This window comes from Labrus bergylta, chromosome 12 (genome assembly GCF_963930695.1).
Source record: "Labrus bergylta chromosome 12, fLabBer1.1, whole genome shotgun sequence".
Classification (NCBI taxonomy): domain Eukaryota; kingdom Metazoa; phylum Chordata; class Actinopteri; order Labriformes; family Labridae; genus Labrus; species Labrus bergylta.
The window spans coordinates 25892107-25913494 of NC_089206.1; the positions used below are offsets into that span (position 1 = coordinate 25892107).

At 38.9% G+C, this 21388-nt stretch overlaps 2 protein-coding genes across 2 annotated transcripts; both read right to left on the reverse strand.

The window, feature by feature from the left end:
• Positions 1-2345: 2345 nt before the first annotated feature.
• fkbp1ab (FKBP prolyl isomerase 1Ab) lies at positions 2346-11064 on the reverse strand. The gene is made up of 5 exons (XM_020635401.3): positions 10910-11064; positions 10698-10745; positions 6693-6805; positions 5330-5486; positions 2346-3817 (listed from the first exon to the last, which is right to left on the reverse strand). Exons 1-4 carry the CDS (start codon positions 10944-10946, stop codon positions 5358-5360), a joined length of 327 nt encoding a protein of 108 aa, XP_020491057.1. The 5' UTR covers positions 10947-11064; the 3' UTR covers positions 2346-3817; positions 5330-5357.
• Positions 11065-12159: 1095 nt separating this feature from the next.
• On the reverse strand, positions 12160-20843 carry nsfl1c (NSFL1 (p97) cofactor (p47)). The gene is made up of 9 exons (XM_020635309.1): positions 20697-20843; positions 19534-19634; positions 18214-18291; positions 16538-16703; positions 16335-16430; positions 15789-15898; positions 15485-15622; positions 14857-15027; positions 12160-13410 (listed from the first exon to the last, which is right to left on the reverse strand). The coding sequence occupies exons 1-9, from the start codon at positions 20805-20807 to the stop codon at positions 13248-13250; spliced, it is 1134 nt and encodes a 377-aa protein (XP_020490965.1). The 5' UTR covers positions 20808-20843; the 3' UTR covers positions 12160-13247.
• Positions 20844-21388: the final 545 nt, after the last annotated feature.

Below are 21388 nucleotides of genomic sequence, written 5' to 3' on the forward strand. Positions count from 1 at the left end.
TCCAACGTCAATCAATGTTGACGCTTTAGGCCACGCCCTCTCGTCGGTCTCATGTGACCAATTATATACTACAGTGAAGCGAACCGTCTTTATGGCCGAATGACTAACCAAGCGAACACACTTTACATAACATAACAATAGGCCTGTGTTATGTGTTTTCTGGTTGTTTTAGAAAAACTCCAACTCTTGCTCTTAATTTTGAGTTGACCAACCCTGAGACTGAAAGCTCCAAGTGGGCTCTATGTTCATTGTGAAGTGTAAGTGCGAGTGTGGTGAGTGGAAAATGTCATCGTCAGTGGACTTCCTCTTGTATGATTCATCCTTGTAACGGGTAAATAAAGAATAGCCACCGTTTAAGCACAGTGCAGCTATTGATGCAGACTAGTGGAAACTTTCAAAACATAGCAGTGGCAGTGAGTGAGCCTGTAGGTTGTTAATGGATAAATTGATTGACTGTATTCAGTTTTTTTTGTACTCGTGCATCATTTTGAGTTTCTTTAATAACAAAGCACTGGATTCCCACTATCTGTTCAGGTGCAAAACTGTAGTTACTAATGGGCTAAGCAGTGAAACAGCAGGCTAATTCATGTTTAACAAATTAGAAATGAATTCGGCCTAATCCTAAGGCTGCCATTTTTGTTCCAATCAATCACTGACTTATTCACAGTTTAGTAGAAACACCTCATGAAGAAAGTGGTGAGTGAGTATTGATTTACAGATATGCATGAACTAATCATTATGGGCTACATATTGATTCATTTCTGTTGTTTAGAAGTAGTCTAATTCTTATTAGGCTATCTATGCCAAACCCTATACATCATTGCTTAATCCACTAATCACGAACTAGGTTAATTAAAAACTAATTATAACCTACTCTTAAAAAAACCGATTGAGTTAATTGTTTCTTTTTCACAGGTTCCCCATTCATTCTGCATCTGTTTCCTTGTTGCTACTCAGCATGTTATGTTACATCTGTCTCCATCACTTGTGTAGCTTAAGCAGTTGTGACATAGATCAATGGCAACTAGCAAATACTAAAAATGAAAATATAGATGTAACAAATGAAACATAAACATGGATCTCATGTTTCTATGCAGTTGGAGGCGTCTCACTGGCATGCTTGGCTCCCCTTCTCCCCTTAGATGGAAAGATCAGTGCAGAACAAGACAGATTTTTTATGAATGATTACCTTTAACTCATGATGAAAGGTTTCTCTCATAATGGATAAGGACTCCTCAGGACTGGAGGACAATACCCTGCAGCAGCTACAGACAACAGGGGACTCAGCCCACCCAAACGTGGGCCTTACCCACGCAATCAAAAGTTGATGGCAAAAGTAAAAGTTTGAATAGCCAATTGAAAAATAGATTCACAAAATGCAGGTACAATTTCCAGCTTGTGTAGGGGTGCAGCCTACATTTGCCTTGAGCCCACCCCTTGTTGATGTTGTTTTCAGACAAAGAAAACATAGCCCTTCAATAGTGCAAATGAATGTACCCTTAAGAAAGCAGTGTATTGTATGTATTGAGAACTGCTAATAGAAGCACCGTTAAAACACAATACCTCTGCAGCATTATGTGATTCTATGGGGACATAAAGTTAATGAGGAAAAGTGAAGGTAGCCAAACCTGAAACTCTTGCTCCATAAAAAAAATCAACTCAAACTTTTCAGTTATGTACTGTAAGCATGTCAAGTAGGAGCCTTTCAGTGTGGATTATTTTGATTTATTTGCTCCTTTAATCCTTTTGTATTTCTGAAAAGTGAAATCTTAGGATTTAGTGAGAATTGCAAATCGTAAAATTATTAAATGTTCATTGTTACACTTCAGCATTGTACTTTGATAAAACCTAAGCACTCTAACGAGATGGATAGAAAATGATTGGTCAACATGAAAGCCACAGAGGAAGAGATCAGTTTGCTGGAGGGGCTCTTAAAGCGACAGGCTCCAGTTTACAACCAGGGACAGAGTGGCTAACTATTTTGTGAACCAATAGAAAAAAACATGTTTATATAATGATATTCTATGTAGTTATTGTGCAGATGGCAGCTTGATTTACAAATAGATTCATAAGACTGGTGTTTAGGCATTACTGCTTTTGGTGTTTCATCCCATGTTCAGGGTGGATGACAGCACAGACACACATACTGACAACAGCTCAAATCAACACACATGCGGGAGAATCTTTACATTATCAGGCTTTGAAAAGTCATCCTGTTGTAAAGACTGAAACCAAAATCATTCCATTAATAAAAAAGTTCAGATTTAAAGCATGTACTTTAAAATAAAATCGAATTTGTTACAGCTGTGGTGATCAAATAGCAAAAAGAAAAACGTCCATCAGGATTTGGAGAGTAATTCTTTTATTTTAAATATGTCATCATTGGTTTAGCCTGCATACAGTAACGTATCAGCAAATTACTACACAGTACAAAGGTGGACTAATGCCACACCAGCTGCAGCTTTTCCAGTCTGTAACATCGACAGCAGAGGTCAATATCTGACAGCCAGACCTGCATATTCCTTCATTTAAACTCCATTTAAAACTATTCATTTGAGATACAAAATCACTAGGATGCCTGTGGGTCAGTGTGTTTTTTTTGTTTTTTTTACTACCACAACACAGACTTCAGTTAGGCAGTGTGGTACTTTACTGACACTGGTAAAACAAACAAACAAAAGAATAACATCATCATCATTGATTATACATTAGCTTTGTTGACTCTCAGAGATATAAAGATGGCATCTGAAAAATACGATTGTAGTCGTTACACAAAATAAGGTTGGGGGGGAAAGTCACAGTTTGACTGGTTCTTTAACCCCCTTTCTTCTAATTTTCAAGCACTTCCCATTTTTTTTCCAAGAAAGAAACAAAAAATCAAATTGTTGTGTGTCAACACAAATCCTGTATTTGCACTGTTCGACCTATGTATGGCTTTAAATGGCGTTTAAAGACTGATTGAGAAAAAGAACATAATAAAGACAAAACTCTTTGCAAAGCTTTCAACATGTACATGTACATACTAGGGTTTTCATCAGGCCAGGAGCATGCAGACAGTGCAAGGTAGTAACCATGTGTCTGGTTAGAATACTTAGGCACACATTAGAACTATTCATAACTGTGATTGGTTCTTTTTTTGGAGCCAATTACCCCTGTCCAGCTCACACTGCTTTGAAGAGAGTAGATGAAAAAGAAAACACAGTGGTACTATATATTATCACACTTCCTGTGGAACAGCGATAAGGCCTCCCATGACTGGATGTTTCACAACAGGAAGCCACTAAATGTAACACTAAACCTCATTGCTATAACAGAAACTCATTTCATATGCTGTGATTTGAAGCTGTATAGGGATACAAATGTGTGCTTTTCATTTCTTTTTTTTGTTTCTGTAATATAACAAGCACCAAGTCTCAAAAATCATAAAGTTAGTTCACATGGACTCAGAAGAGATAAATGTCCCTGCTAGTGGTTTCATTGGTATTTTTGTACTTTTCAGCAAAACCATGCACAACCAACACACCAAAAAAAAAAAACAACACAAATAAAAGTCAGTAAAGAGAGAAGGAAAGAGCAATTAAAAAAAAAAAAAAAGAAAACTCAAGATTAAGAACATGGAGGTTTTGTAAGGTCATGGCCCGGAGTCTTAAAAGGAAGAATATGATGGAAAAATATAATTCACTCAGTCACAGAGACAAAAGAACACAAACTGTCATAGTCTGATGAAATAAGTAGTGGAACTAAAGACTCAAGCTTCTTATAGAATCAAGTGCAGACTCTCCTAGCTTCTCTCCAGGTCACTCAGGTAGGAAGTCACCTGTGAAGACAAAATTATGGACAATTCAGGATTAAACACACATTTTGGTGAATTGACATTTACAGTGCTTTTCTCATCTTCTGACTGCTCAAAGCGCTTTTACACTACATGTCATCTATCCGCACCACATTCAAACAAAGATGGCAGAGGATGCCATGTCAAGTGGCCATCAGTATTCACTAATCACATTCATACAAATTTAAATACACTTAAGACACGAGGACTGCTGGAGTCAGAATATTACCACCAACTTTCCAGTTTTTAGCTAACTGCAAACCACTGAATGTTTATGTTTGATTTATTTAGGAAGATTTAATGTGCTGTAGGAGCAGCTCGGATCAAGAACAAGAGTAAACCTCTGTCTTTAGTTCCCCTCGTCTGGGGCCGTTTGTTCATACACTCCCAAAAATGACACACAATACTCACTGTTGTTACGTCAACCTTTAACATGAAACAGCGCTGCTATTACCATGGCAACAGTGCAACTTCTTAAACGAAATGGGCAACATTAACTGAATGGGAGTAGGAAAGAATTACACCGAAGTCCCGTTACATAACATAACAGGTCATGTTGAACCCACATGTTAGGGATGTTTTAGTAAATTTACATTGGTCACCTCATGCAAGTGTGAGACAAGGTCACATAACTAGTTTGTTTGAGCTTTTTTCAGAGCTACTAAGGCCAGATTTCAAAAGGGCTCCTGCTAGAAAAGGCCACATTCATTGTGATGAAGTCCAAACAAGTCTCCCTGAAGGGTATTATATGAAACAATTATAAAATGCTCAGCAGTAGGTGATGATGAAAGACCTGGCCATTCAAGCACAGCAAATAATTCAGTTTCAAATCAAATGATTCATTTATTCAGCATTGGATTCTCCTTGAGAAAGTCAGAAAAACTTTTTCCCATTTTGAGTTCAACGCCTTCAACTGTCATTGCTAACTTTTAGTTCGACACAAATGAAGCAACATTTTAGAATTTAGACTTACTACAAAGTGTAACAATGTAATTTAATACACACTAGAATGCTAAAATTAAGAACCATACTGTAAAATGATGTACCGGTACTGGACAAAAAAAGAAAGCTAGCTGTTAGGTCAAAAACTGAAGCCAAGCTAACCAATATATATACTGACTGAGCAGTATATAAATGTGGTTTCTACCCAGACATAAAAACATCTGCTGTCTCCTGTCCATTGTTACTCCATCAAACACAACACAGTGAAGAGTTAATGGATTTCTTTGCTAGCTAGTTTCAACAGAGTAAAAAAGAGAACCTTGGACAGCTAGTATGATTTGCAAGCTGTGATTTACCATGCTAGCATGATGGCTATTAGCTTGCAAGCTAAAGTACTTCACCAGATAACCCTGTGGCCCTAGGAGTAATATGGTCACCTTTCAATAGCTATTTCACATTGATGTGATGCAGAAAGTAATTATGAAGAAAAATGGATTTGCAGCATTAAAAAACCAACAATAACTGGCAAATCGTTTATTGTTGCAGAATACTTACACAAAACAAAAAGCACCCATGATTTTCTTCATTCCAAACCGAGCAGCTCTACGTCAAAGATGAGGGTGGCATTAGGAGGAATGATGCCCGGGTGGCCTTTGTTTCCATAAGCGTAGTCGGGTGAGCAGGTCAGCTTGGCCCTTTGACCAACACTCATCTGGAGGTAGAAGGAGGCCGACAATACCAACCACAGGAGGGAGACAGAAACAACAGGGGGTTGTTTAGCAAAGCTAATATAAGACAGTGAGGATTACACCATAGCTCCCTCTCTCTGCACTCTAAATTGTATCAGTATATCATAAACCACAGGGGGGGTGAAAGCATCCCTCTTTACAGTAAAGCTTCATTATTAAATTCCAAGGCCCCATAATGTTTTTGCCAGATCATGATTTGTAGTTTAAAGCACTCTGTCAATTAACAGTGGGCCGGAACAAGCTGGTAACAATCTGAAAAAGAAAAAGTAAAAATGGTAAATGGAGCTTATACACACCTACCCACTGATGGCAGAGGCTATCAGAAGTAACAAATCCCATTCATACACATGTATATAACACCAACAAAGCAGCAGGAGCAATTCAGTGTCTTGCCCAAGGACCCATTGGACATGTGGCTGCAGGAGCTGGGGATTAAACCCCCAACCTTCTGTTTGAGGGAAGACCGACTCTACCAGCTGAGCCACAGCCGCCCCCTGGCAGTGGCTAAATGACCTGACCTGATCTGTCCTTTTTGGGGGTTTTAACTCTTATCAACACTAAATTTGGTACACAGCATCTACAAAACCTCCAGGGAATTTCAACATTTTGGTACCCACTCTCTGGGGGAAAATATTGAGTATAAAGTCAGATGTCTTTGAGCAAACCTAATCAAACTGAGTGGAAATACGCTGCACAACGGCCTTAAAACACAAAGTTAAGTTCACATTTAATAAAGAAAGAAAGTGGGTCCAAGTGGGGACATTTTTCAGTGTGCAATGTAATCATCAGACATTTACATGCAATATTGTTTATTTAATTAGTATGTATGTTCATGCAGTATTTACTATTAATGAGAATACCTGAAGTCATTTTGATTAGTATTATGAAGCCTAAAAGCTGCTTACTGCATATACTGAACATCTATAGGACTTGCAGCACCAATCAGCAGTCACCTCATCTTAACGCTGCACAGCAGGGTGGATAGATTATAGAGCTGTGTCTGTGCTGGACTTGTCCTCTGTTTGGGGTGTTAAAGGGAACCTCGGTGAGTAAAAGCTTGATAACTGCACTAACAATGAGCATAACAAGTCAATGATGCTTGCAGAATTAGTTTCATTACAACGTAAAGATTTAGATTCATTAAAAGACTGACTCATACAAAAGGGTACCTGCACTACACCCTCTTCCCAGCCTCGGATCACTTCCTGCTTTCCAATCTTGAACCTGAAGGGCTTGTCCCTGTCGCGAGATGAGTCGAATTTACGTCCGTCTGTCAGGGAGCCTGCCAAGAGATGATGGAGAGAGACACAGAGTCAGAAAGAAAGTGAAGCATCTGCATATGGAGGACCTTATCATGTAGGCAAAAACCACCTCTGCATATTTACAGCATAGGAATAAGACTTGGTACATTTTTGCAGCAGGCTTTAAAGAAACAACAATATGCATAATGATACAGTACTCCAGTGATTTTCTTTTAATCATTGGAAAAAAAATAGTTGCTATAAATGGTTCACAAATAAATATCTGTAGCATCCCAGTTGTAGCTGTCAGGATTACAGACTGGGCTCTCCGTATCACACACTGATGAATTTTTGAAGATCTGGGCACAATGTTTCCTGCTGTCTAAACAAGTTATCAAATCGTTTAGTACTGAACTGACAGCTGAGCTGTGATTAGCTCTGAAGCCAGATTAGACAGATTGACAAGGCATTTTGAGAGTGAGTAATAATTATCTGGATCATGATTATTTATAATTATCAGTATTATTTTAACTTGGCCGCTGTAACTGATATTTTTACTTGTTTTCAAGACAACTAAATGATATCCAAAGAAATTGAACCCTGTACATCTAGTGCACGACCTGATTCCTTTACTTTAAGAAAAAAGAAGCACTCAGTCTATTTCCTTGGGATTTTGTTAATGAACTATGTAGAGGGAAAACTTCCCAGATTAATCCAGGGCCAATTTAACTCCTGGAATTGAAGGAGGGAACCGATAAAATATGACCTGCTTCAGTGTTTACATTTCTAAAACTTTTCTTGGTGCCCCCTCGAGATAGTGTTCTTTCAATTTTCAGCCTTTAACTCAAGCCATTGGGCGGTGCTTGCCGAAACTGGTCGAATGTTATCTCTATTTAAAGTCCCTGTGAAATTAAAATGACATTTTCCTGGTTTTAATTGAGTGTTCATCTGTTAAATTTATCTGCCAAATATTTCTCAATAAAGCATTATATGAGTATTTTCAGAATCAAAATACATGTATTTTCTCTTCCTGTAATGAATGAATGAATCATCTTGCACTCTGGGGCGCTCACAAATATTTCGACCAATTCAAAAGATTTGACAAAGCTAATGATCCAATCAAATTGTCCCGCCTTCTATTTTGTGAATGGTTATATCCCACTTCAGTAGGAAACCAGTCACGACGCTGCAGTTAGATACTCTCCAATTTCTGTTTCATGGGGACTTTGAAAGGATTAAATCCATTAGAATACAGTTTGTGTAGGATTTCAGATTTGGCATTGAAGGCAAAGAAGGGATTTCAAGGAGCTTCGAAAATACACAATGGGTTTTAGTGTGACAATTAGAAAAACACAAGACTCAGTTCACAGAATGCCACCCCTGCAGGACTCTATATATATATATAACTGTTATTAGCACTAGCAAGGCAGCGTGTCTGATGGTTTGTTTTGTGAGTGTACTGTGGGAGAAGGTGCAACATTGCACTTATTGTTGAGCACATCAGGGGGCGGCTGCCAAAATGTATCCTCTGCTGCAGGCAGTGGTGTGGGTGTCTGGTCCTCCTCTGGACATGTAGAGAGCACACTACTGAAAAGATCTGTAAGAGCTGAATGGTCCTGTTAAAGTATCAAAGCCAATACACCCATTTTCCCATCGCTACCAAACAACACAGGGTTGACATTTTCACATGCCAGCCATTTCCTGCAAGCTGAGAGCAGCATATCCATGTTTTGATCTGCACTTGGATGTCTACATTTAAAAAGGCTTGTGTAATGGAATATCCTGTTTCAAGTCACATTTCAAGGCTGCTTTGTAGGCTGACAGGAAGGGGGACCGCCCAGAGAGAAAACCCTGTAGTTTGTATGAGAGAAAAAAAGATGCAGGCTCATGCCTTTCAGAAAAAAAAAAAAAACTTCACTGTGCAAGGCCCAAATCCGATCTTACTTCAAGTTACGTAATGTTGAAGCAAAGAGGCTTGTATTACAGAGTGAGTTATGTCTGTCTTACCAGGCAGAAAGACTGCGCGCAGCAGTGCTAAACTCAGAACAGGTGCAAACAAACATACAGTCTAGCACACCATGAGGCAAAATCCATCTGATATCCCATTTTAGTTCAGATTCTCCATGTGTTCTAGTTTGAGCTGTTTTTAAGTTGTGGTCTCTTTTAGCACATTTCTGGCCATGCTAGCAGCGTGTGTGCTAGCAGCATCTGTGACATATATGGTTATAACCCATATAGGTTGCCAAGATATTAAGTCCTGACATTCATTTTCACCCAAGGATGAATCCTAATGCGACTCAATAATTGTTTTTTATAGTGGGTCTATATTTGTGGTTTTGAATCAGGTGTTTTAACAACTATTGGACGGATTGGAGAAATCCTGTGATTTTTTTGTTTGTTTGTTGTGATTTGATCAGGTCTACAAAATTAGCAAAACAAACTAAATTACACTAACTAACAGTTTGTGTTTAAAGGTAAGTAGCAGGTGTTAGTTTTAACATGCTAGATGTAGCTACTGAACCTGCATGACATTTAAACTGCTGAATAACAACATGTTAGCATTTTCATTCACACATGATAGCATTAGCGTTCAGCTTAAAGCACGAAGCAAGAACTTCAGTGTGACAACGCTTAACTTGGACTTATGAGGAAAAAATGAAAACTGAAATGATCAGCCTCTCCATCTGTTAGTGGATTGACAGACATGTCATTGGCAAATATTTTAAAATAAAAAGTTCATTTCAATCAGCAAAAAGCAAACATGGCAGAAATTCTTTGGCCCTTTCTATCCAGAGTGATTATTTGACCTTTTATGACTTTTTTTTTTCAACACGGTCTTGGGTTTTGGACTGTTAATCAGTGAAAAGACATTTTTGGATGTCAGCCTGGACTCTTGGAAACTACATGGGCTCTGCTTTGCTGAGATTCTATGGACCAAATTATGAATTGATTAATCAAATCAATTTCTACATAATTCAGAGTAAAAACAACTATTCATTGCAGTCCTGGTTATACCTACTGTGTTCAAAAACATAGAGGATTTAGTGACACCATGCAGAACACTACAAATATTATTGTGGTGTTGGAGGAACATATGACAGGAATAATAGGCTATAGTAGTGAGACATTATTGCTGTCGCACAGACGGTTATAATCGGCTCAACGAAACGCCACCAACCCCCCCAAATAAAACTCCAACAAAGAGCTAAAAGCGCTGCAAATCAGATGGTATTTAAACCCCGCTGTCTGCTCTGTCTGTCTGGGCCTCTGTGTGAACCCCTACGGCGGAATCCGTCTGCGTCTCCTTTGATTTTTTTTTTGATTTTTTTTATTAATTCCCCAGACAAGACAGAATACTACATTAACCACTGATGCTGATGGGACTTAAATGGACCACTCGGGCCAAACTGGAGCGTGCATTATTTTACGCATTGGGGAATCCAGTGAGCTGTCACCATGACATACATACCGCCACTGCTCCTGATATAAACATTATCCTTGGCGAGTGCTGGGAACAAAAAAGAAAATGTGCTTCCAGAGAGTAAAAATGGGGTGAATGAGTTAATTTTTCATGCAGCCCAGTCGGTGACAGAAATGCCTCTTTGCCCTACTGAGAAATCATTCATTGCCTGGAAGATTTTAGGGTAAAAAAAAAAATGTCTGCTTTGCATGGTTTAATGCACTCCACTGCCTTTCAAAGTGCTCCAGTGTCGCTATAATAACGCTTCTGAGAGGATTTGCAGTTTTTGCTGTGATACTTTGAGGGTTGCAATGCCTTGGCTATTTTTCCTAATCGGGTTTAGGAGACAGTTGCTCACAGTCATCACTCCACTTGTACGGCCTTTATGAGTACACATGACCAACTAGAGCAGCTTAATGTGCAGGATGATTTGTTTACGCATGCAGGATAAGAAGTTTCTGATTTAAACTCACCAACATAATGCACCACACACGTCTGTCCTTTTTTGGGGAAAGTCCTTCCTGTGGAGAAACCAAAGAAGCGCTTAATATAACGGGCATACTACGCAATTAAGGCGGTGTTTCGTGTTTCTGCGGTTGTATTAGATATTATGCAAAAAGGGGAGTGCAATTATGCACTTAGTTCAAAAACACCATCATGTTTGGTGTTTGTGAAGTCTTCTTACCGTCGCCCGGGGTTATAGTCTCGATTTCGACTCCCATTTTAGCGGTGTTTTCTGGAGCTGTCCCTGCACCCGGCAACACTCTTCCCTTCCCGCAGTCTGTCTGTCTGCTCCTCCGGCGGATGTTCTCAGCTGTCTGTCTGTCTCTCTCTCTCTGGCTCTCTGCGGGGAAAGCAGCGTCAATTACTCATATGAACGACGACACTTCCGCCTGTGACCTTCGAAATAAAACCCATCAAGTCAATTTAAAAAAAAAACAGTCAAAAATAAAAAATAAAGTCCACATTTTAAAAAAAAGTGATGAAATGAAAAATACTTTTTTTTATCAAGGCTGTATGGATTTAATGTAACTTTTAACACAAGTATATGTTAGGGTAATTATCACTTAAGGCTGTATTAATACAGGTGACCATAAAAACGCAAATTAAAAAATATATGCTTTTATATATCGGCTCAATAAAAGATTTCAGGGATTGTTTGTAGAAGCTACAAAATTAAAAGAAAGAAATGCTCAATTTGCAACTTTCCTGTTGAAGCTCTTTTAGTACAGTAGTTCTCAACTGGTCTAGCCTCAAGACCCACCACCAACTCCTTCAAGTAAAATTGCTGATACTTTTTTCAACCAATCAGATTTGTTCAATGAAGTTTTGTTTGGACCTCAGATGGTACAAAATGTGACCCAACAAAGAAGCAAAAAAAAAACATGTTGGAAAAGCGCTTCAGACTTTTTTGACATTTTTTCCAGGCACCTTAACGACCCACTGAAAATGGCTCCGCGACACACTTTTGGGTCCCGACCCACTAGTTGAGAAACACTGTTTTAGTACAAGTTATATTTGTATTCATTTTATGTTTAAAATATTAATATTTAAACATAAAATGAAGACAAAGACTACTCAACATATTAAAGGATTGCATGTTAACAATGTCAACTGGTTTAATTATATTATAATTGCTGAATGTTTCCTGTTTAACATTCAACCAATTACAGTGTAAGCAATTACACTTACTTTCGAAACTATATTTTGTAAGTTAAAAAAAGCATTAAGAAATGTGGAAAACTGCACAAAGTTTTTAGAGCATTTATGACTCAAAAAGTATAAAACTGTTAAGGTCTACAGATATAGACACTTACATCTGGACTGATCCACAATAAAACAAGTTACCTTCTACAATAAAACTCATGTTTCTTACTCTATATAAAATACAAAATATCCCTTTTCCCAGCATTAATAAAAACACAAGACGGTGAGTTCTTACATCAACCATAAAATGGATTTATTTTACCAGAGGTCCAAACATATTTCTGTGTTGTCCCAGGATGCATAGAAGATGTCAGTGTGTCAATGGTATCCACTTCCACTACTACAAACCAGTGTTTACAATCTATATGTTCTTCTGCTCAACCATTGGTTCAATAATAAAGCCTTGTGTAACTGTTTTTTTCTTCTTCATTTTACACAATATCAAAATGCAACTGTGTAACTGGGACAATTCAACAATCTGTAAAGGAAATAAGAAAGGAAAAAAAAAGGCAGTTTAAAAAAATAATTCCATCTTTATTTAAACAAAAGGGAGAGGTGTAGCGCTGAATGTGAGAAGAGGAGCGTAAGGCTACTGGTATCGGTTGGTTTGGAGAAGGAAAACCCTTAGTGTTTTGTAACATCATAACACTTCTCTCTCCATAAAGACTATATGTGGAGAGAAATGGAACTAGTACAAAACATCACTGTGCACATGTACTTTTACCTTAATAAAACTAATAATCTTTACTTGATTCTGGTTTGTGCTGTTGAGACGGAAACAAACTGGGAGACTGCCGCTGCATCAATTCTTTGTGGCCCCGGAACCTGACAGTAAACATAAGTGAAGGGGCCAAAGGAAAGCTGATAAAGAAGGGAAGTGGATCGCAGTTAAATGGAAAAAGGAGCCAGATTTAGTTAACATCACTGCAGCTTGACTTGTCTTCAGAAAGCTGGACTGCTGCCATGTTTTTATTAGGATTCAACCATCTAATTCTGTCAGGTACACATCCCAATCAAAACCACAAGACGAGCATGTCCGGAGGCTTTTCTACAGCTCTTAAATAAACTCTTTTCCATTTTTAGATTTTTAGTTTCCCCGTCTTTACTGCCTGTCACAGACCACAGAGAGGGGAGGGGAAATGTGGGTGTCTGGGGAACAGAATGTTATTTTTTTTCACTTTAGAAAAACAATAAATCAGAAATCAGAAGTCCATACATAAGTCTGTGTTTTCTCCTCCCTCAGAAGGGGCAGCAGGTTTCACCGGGCTGAAGTTACTCAGCTACACCACCAGGGGGGGGATTGCTCTAACCCTGCTTCACTTTAGTCGCTGGACGATGACAGCATTGAGGAGGTTGGCCTGCTGCAGCGTCTGGCTCTCGTCCGACAGCTCCCTGTTGGGGAAGGTTGTCATGAGAACAAACTCTCTGGCAGCCATGGTGGGCCGAGCTGCAACCACAAACTGACGCAGGTCAGACACCCTAAAGGAGACAACAACACAAGACAGGAAATTAATGTTTAGTTGCACCTTAAAACAAAACTCCCATCGATTTTTCTGACAAGACATTATTCAACCTTAAATATGCTGTAATCACAAGATGTTAACAATAAAATAATTCATGTATAACGTACAAATGATACATTCTTATTTTAGCTATTACAGTGCAAAACGTTACCCCGCTCTACCTGACCGATCAGTTCACAGTTCGTAGTTTGGTTGAGCAGTCTACATCATTATTTAAGGCCTAACAACAATTAGGAGCAGCAACAATACACAGACTTTAACAACCACTGCTTAAGCTAGCAAAACACAGGTGTGATACTTCAAGATGTGTAAAAAATGTCACGCTCTCTTAGATTTGATGTGTTTTTGTGTTTGCAGCCGCTGTTAAGTATACATTGTTCTCGATGTATTTTCCTGCAGTTCAAGAGCCAGTTTTTGTAATTTATTGTGCCTTAATATCATCTGTGCACTCTTTTGTATCTATGTATTTTTGGTGATTTGTCTTCAACAGCGCATTATGTCCTCTTTTCTGGTTCACTCTAGTGAGGCTCTATTGCAGAAGGTTGTTGTAGTTAAAAATGCCAATCATAGGTATGTAGATGCTGAAAAGTCAACACAGATGGAATTAATTATTACTTTGAACATAACTGCTTGAGGGCATAATATAGTCATAATATAATACACCAATGTTGTCCACTTGACATGGAATTGATTCAGACTCAAAGGAGTATGTTGAAATTCATCTGGAAATTTGGCTGTGTCCTTTATACCTGTGCGACCCATATATTAGTATAAAATACTGAGGCATGCACTGTCATTACCATGAGTGCAGCCCTCAGCATCACACAAAGCATGCGGCCTGACGCAATTGAAAATACACTCCCTTTCATTGTGTATTGCAATGCTGACAAGGCTGGCAGCGCCACTTTTTACCATCTTTTCTGGATCATGAGGTCATAATTGTGCACACAAAGAGAACAACGGTATACTGTTCAGTAAATGCAGCTTGTGGAGTGCTGGTTTGATTGAAAGACTCCTCAATTAAAGTCAACGAGTGACCTACAGAGTGGGCAGCTTGTCTCGAGGTACGAGGGTCTGTAAATCACAACTTTCACTGTAGGCCGAAGGTCAACTAACCTTACTGTATGAGTGCAAACTTGAATGGTTCTATAAGAGCTACAGAGCTGCACAGAAAACTGCTCCTTGTGGAACACATAGAAATGCGTCTTGTATACCGATGCAATTTATGTTTCGGATCTTACAGTACTTTACTAATTTAATAGTATCAACATATATCGCCTGATGCAGGAAGACTCAACACTTTAAGCACCTTATCTCTAAGATTCATTTTTTGATTAGAAAAATGGAAGTCACACTGACAGGTATGTTGTGTCCAGTCTTGCACTAGTGTCTAATCTATTACCTGTGGGTATGGTTAAACTTTTGGACAAGCTTGCCGCCATCAGCCAGTCGGATCTGAATGTTGGTGACGGGCTGGGAGGAGTCAAGGTTTACAGAGGTGCTGGCCTGGGACTCAGTAGCAGACTGGTCTTGCTGGGAGGTGGTTGGGGGTGTGGTCAAATCTGGGGTGGCACTAGATGGGGCGGGAAGAAAATAAAAATTAATTTAATTAATTTACTATAATTGAATACTGTCAGACTCTGCTTATGTGAAAAAACCAATATATATATAGTATCTAAACTAAGACAATATGCATAATCACAAATCAGGAAGTTATGCACAATGAAATGCCTTTTAACCACACATTGGGCATGCCACATCTTGTTGTGGCATGCCATTAGGGGTGCCACAACAAGATCATAGAGGCCACTTCACTCTTGAGGTATAAAGGCACTGCACTGTATGACACATGACTAGAAACCAGTCATTTATATGCAATGACCCTGTGAGGACATTTGATACACACACTATGATTCATATCCATTCAAAACAAGTGGGACTGGTATAGTCTGTTTTTAGCTCTCAGCTGATTCTTTTGTTCGGTTATATTTTTTATTAAATAAAACAATAAGACTGTTCAGGAATCTCACCTTCCCAACTTCTGTCCCTCTCCCCCAAAGGCCCTGAAGGCCACCTTGGGTTTAGAGAAGTCTTCGTCCCTATGATCCTCCATGTCGAGGTTGACCTGACCCCCTCGAGACCGCTGCCTCAACTCCAGGGGAATCTCCCTGTGAGAGAAAAACAACATGATATCTTGATAACAGCCATCAGTGTTCTAACTGTGTGGGATCCAAGCAGACAATGAATCAATAGTGTTCAAGTATTCATGAATAAATGAATTATAGTGGATCTAGAATGATTTATGTCTTTTTAAGTGTAACAGCGCAGCCTTACCCCCTTCTGATTGCCTCAAGGAAGTTGGCATTGCCTGGATCACTGTAGTTTCTGAGTTCACCATTATCCAGACTGAAGCCCGTCTTCCACAGCTTCAACACCACATGTACCTAACACATATATATATATTCACATTAATCAGGAGCTAGCATTTAAGTTATTCTTCAATTATTCTTATTCGCCTAAAGTGATTACTTCATGAATGTTTTATTTTCTACTGAGACTAGTTTGAGTACTAAGTGATTCCAGACTACAGTCACAGCACAACACTTGACTTGTATACATTAGGTTAAGCTAAGATTACTGTGAGCAATAAAAAAAAAAATCACAAGGTTTTCTACAATTCACTTAGCAGACGTTTTATCCAAAGCGACGTACATCAGAGAGTAAGTACAACACAAGCAAGGATTCAGGTTTTTTTTATATTCACTTCTGAGTAAGGTTGAAATAAAACAATGCACCAACGCCCCAGCAGAGTGTTAAACATCACTGACATTCAACGTAAAACACAGAGGTGCTAATTATCTCGTCAGGATTTGTACTCACATCCTGCTGGCTGTTGGAGGCTCGTCTCTCTCCAGCCACATAGGCTGACTCTTCCTCAGGAGCTGCGCCTAGCCTGTAGCCTCCACCAAGAAAGGCCTGAGTGATGAGCAGCGACAGTAAATACAAAATGAGAAAAACTGAATCAACAAATATGGAACACTAATAACCGGATAACAACATTGTTCTTGTGGGTCTGACTTTACCTTGGCTTTGCCAGGCTCTCCTGGCCCTTTACCGGTCTTGTCAAGAGGCACAGCCCCGTGTTCTCTGGCCCCCTTGAATAAGTCCTCCACCACTTCATTGGAACTCTTCTTCTTGGGAGGCCCGACAATCTGCTGCCCACTGCGCTCTGATCCCCCGGCAAAAAACCTAACAGGGTGTGAAGAAAGATTAGGATATGAAATGTACAATATGATCAAAAAATGAAACAGCAAAAAAAATGTTATTCTATTGTACATAGACTCAGTACGATCAACAGACTAAACCCAAAACAACAAATACATTTCAGTCTTTGTCACACTGTGGGTTTAATAATAGTCTTGAATTACAGTGTATTTCAGTAAGTATGTCAGACACTGTAATGAATGACTAGGGGCAAGAAGAAACATGTTATCAACTTGCATCATGTCTCATGTTTTGAGAATGTTCTTAAACAGCATACAAGCTCAGGCCATAAATGAATGGCATTTTAAGCAAAAAATAAATCTAACAGTGGATGAAAGGCAGAACATTAGGCTGATACAGAACAGGGAAAAGAGTATTTGCTTGCTCGCCAGTATAATTTACATTATTCTGATTGGATAATTTGTAAACATGGGTTGTTACAGCTGTCACATTCAGGATTTCAAGTCTGGACTTCCTGTCAGAAATGTGCTGCAGGGCCCAGGGTGTCTCTACTCACTGAAGCCTTAAATTGGCCGCTGGTTTACGTGTCTCACAGTCAAAACTCTGGACATCATTTTTGATTGATTAGCAAAAATATACGCATGTCATTTACACGAGTCATTCACTAGAGTCCGCTCACAATTTCAAAATGACTGGGACTGAAGTTAAGACAGTCCAACCTTTCTGTTGACATATATTTTGATACACTTCATTCAGTTTTAGGGGTTATACCATAGTTTTGAAGCTATGAGTCTAGGCTCTGAGGCCATACCAATGGTGTGTTCCTCCTCAATACAGTAACTACAAACTGCAGCTATTGTAGCTGGAGTGATGAAATTTAGGAATCACAAAGCTGTGATCTTTCTGCTTTGACTGCAGGTATCTAATAGTGGAAAGGATAATTATTATATAAAAAAGTTCAAGAAAAATGGACAAAAGATGTTCATCTCATCTTTTAGAGTAACCAGACCTTCCCAACTGTAAACTTTAAGGTCACTGCAGCATGTATGACATGCCGCTCATTAGCGTCAACATTTCTTAAGAAACAAAATAAGGTCTCACAACGTAGCAAATTGAAAGAAATATATTATTGAAGCGATTTTTGCTGCATTAAAACTGACTCAATACACAAAAATTTATGTTCATTAGGTCATTGGAACAGAATGTAATAAAAAAAAAAGTCTGAAAGGGTCATTTGCAGCCCCACACTCTTTCAACAAACAGTCCTCTGCACTGCCACGGCAGCAGAATCTGTCGATGCTGCACAAAAGCCTGACAGCTCACAGTGAACGAGGCGGGACCAAAAATAGTTTGGTGCATTGTGGAATCACTTCATAGGTGTGACCGTACCATCTAAACACTGTGAGGATGTTCAGCTAAGACAAACAGCCAGTCAACAGCAATCATTAACTCACTGCAGATTAGCAGACCATTGCAGGTACTTTGGAGACCGTTGCATAAAAATAGACAAGACAATGCTGGAAATCAAACTCACCTTTGGCCTTCCTCCTCATCACTCTCCTCCTCTGCCTCATGCATCAGATCTCTGAAGGAGGTCACTCTGGGCTGGGCGCTGATGATAAATATAAAAACAGGGTTTTACTGAGTTATACATTACAAAACTTACATTTGATTTTGAACAAATAGCCACTCTTTATATTGAATTCACTTTTAGAAAACACACTTTAAAGAAACTATGGCTCAGAACTGTTTGCTTAATTGGACCGGTGGACAGACAACAAAAGGAGCTGACAAGTGTATCTGGAAATAAAAATACTGTATTAAAATAAAGCAGTGACTGGTTGGGGTGTTCGCTATCCCAAGTTTCTATCTGCAAACACATGGATTTTGCAGTACAGTCACTACTGGGATAAACACAAATGCTTCAGATTTCAAACATGCATAAAATGTGAAAAATGTTTATACCTGTGTTTATAATTGTGGTCATTACTTCATTACATGCTTTGCTTTATTGTATGAGTCACTTCAGGCTGCTCTGGGAGTGGCTAAACTATAAATGATTTCAGTTAAAGTGGCAACAATTACTCAAGCATACTGGTTTTTCTTCGGTTGTTGCTAGAATTAGCCGAGGTTGCTACGTAACTTTATCCTTTATATAGCCAACTGCAGGCTGCTGTTACTAAGTACCTAATTCAAACTAAACCTTAACAAATAGAGGTTTTATGGTGCTGCGTCATGTGAAAAAACTTACAACATAATCCAGAAACAAGAGCTAACAGCCTCCCTTCGTCTTTGAATAACACAGTAACACGTACCTAGTCCATGCAACAGGTTAAGTCATATATTGCATGGCACTGGCACATGTACTCCACCAATGATCAGCCTGTTTTATATATTTAATGAAGCCACATTTAACCAGCCTTTGCAAATATTGGCTCTAGCAGGGTTGAGAGACAACAGTAGAAAGGGAGCCTATTGGAAAGGTCACATTTGGTCTCCACCCCTTAAGAAAGTTTGCTTCCATTGTTTTTTTTAAAGATTATTATCTGAATGGCAAACAGTTCAAGGAATCAATGCTGGCTAATGACTCTTATTATCTGTCAGTTATTAGGGAGCGTGCTTCTCTTCATCAAACACACTAATACCTCATCAACACATGAGATTATATCTAAATATTTTCTGTCTTGAGACTGAAAAGAGATAGAATAAAGTTTTCATTGGGGTAATCTTTTACATGTATTAATACTAGACATAAAGCCATGCTATCAAAAAAATAATAGTCATTATAATAATCATAACTGTGACTTATATTAGTGAACAGACAGTCCCCCATTTCTCATAACACAACATTTACCTTGGCCCTGCAGAGCGGGACACCGAGGAGCCCCCTTCAGGTTGGGGAAGCGTCACGATGTCGTCATCAGCCCCATCCTCAAAGAAACTGGCAAGTGCAAGCTTGGGGGAGAGAAAATGATCAATGACATGGCACAATAAACTCCTGACACACATCTAAGTGGCGATGTCTAACTTTCTGACAAGTGCTATGTGTTACTGGTGACTCGTCTTTTCTTAGATTATTATGATCTACATCAGGGATGGGCAACTTTGGTCACAGCAAGGGCCACATACATTTAATTCTCACTGCCAGAGGGCCAAATTGTAGGATACAAAAACGATTACAGTCAATTATGTCTCAAATTTAACTCAACATATACCAGCGATCAAATATTATTATGGACATACTTCTGGTTTTCATGATTTCATGGCAGATTTAGTCATGTTTTCTTCATGTTCCCGATTATTTGATGTGTAAAAAATCAACCTGAGGGCCACATTAAGGGTTGAAGGGGGCCGCATGTGGCTGATCTATATATTAATCGAGATCCTATCCTGTCTTGAGTTGAAGAGATCAGCATATATATAGTATATTTATTTATATTTTATTCTGTTAATACTGTACATCACCTTAATGGTCATTAAAATGTCATTTGAACAGGCGTCATTCAAATGTTTTATTTACTTGTCACAACATTCATTAAGTTTTCTCCACGCACTAGACTCAATAATAGAAATAATAGAATAGAATAATCAATAACTAATGGAACAAATCAAATGTTAACATTTAATGGGACAGCTGACAGTACAGGCAGCTACATCTAGTTTTCTTCTGGATGTGTTTGGTTTACATCGTCAGCTAAAACTAGCTAACAAGCTCAATGGCCCTACGGAAGACTAACATTAGCTCAACTTAAGGTCTTATAGGTTTTATAATGAGACCACAGGAGTCAAGCTGATTTCAATGGTAGCTGTGTCAGCTAAAAGTGTGCATCAGACTGTGTGTGGGTCACAATAAACGACCAGGCCATTGTCAAAGAGTGACTTGCACAATTTACCGGCAACACAGGCTAACGTTAGCCGGCAAGCTAGCAGGTTGAGACCTGACATGCTATCGGTTTCCTTTTGATTACAAACAGCGCAGTCCTCTGAAACTACGAGAACCACAGGAAAAACACATACCTGCAGATTCCAGCCGGCGGACTCCAGGAAAAACCGAGCCCTCTCCTCGTCCACATCAGTAACTGCGACGAACTGTCTCACAGACTCCACAGACTCCTCTTGGCTCGCCATTTTGATTTGCTCCTTCTACGACTCGTCCGCCTCCACCTGAGGAAACAAACAACAGATGATGGTTCCTATCTGGTGACAGTAGAGGAACATATCCAAAAACACTTACTGAAATTCACTGTGTATCGAAGTTGTCGCGTACTTTGTTGTTTTATTTTTATTAAATATGTGCGACCATTGAAATTCCTTTTTATATTTTTAAATAAATAAATAAAATGTACTGAACCGCATAGGCTATTGTTTCCACCACTAGGTGGAAATGTATCCCCAGGTTTCTAAAACTGACTCATCAGTATTGTCTGTGTTCAACACAGGTTTGGAAAAAAGTATTGACCCAGGGAATATAAAGGACATCATGAAATGCTTTAATCAAACTTCAAAATACGTAGCCTACTTTCACTGTACAATTTGTCCTGTTAACCCAAAAGATGGCTTAGAGTCAATAATATAGGCTATATTTTTTACTTAGCTCATTTTATTAAGCTATGCACTGTAAGGTGGCTAATATTCTCTTATATCTTAATATATTTATTGCAATGAAAGCTGCTAACCACTTAGTAAAAACCTACTTTATTAATAATTGT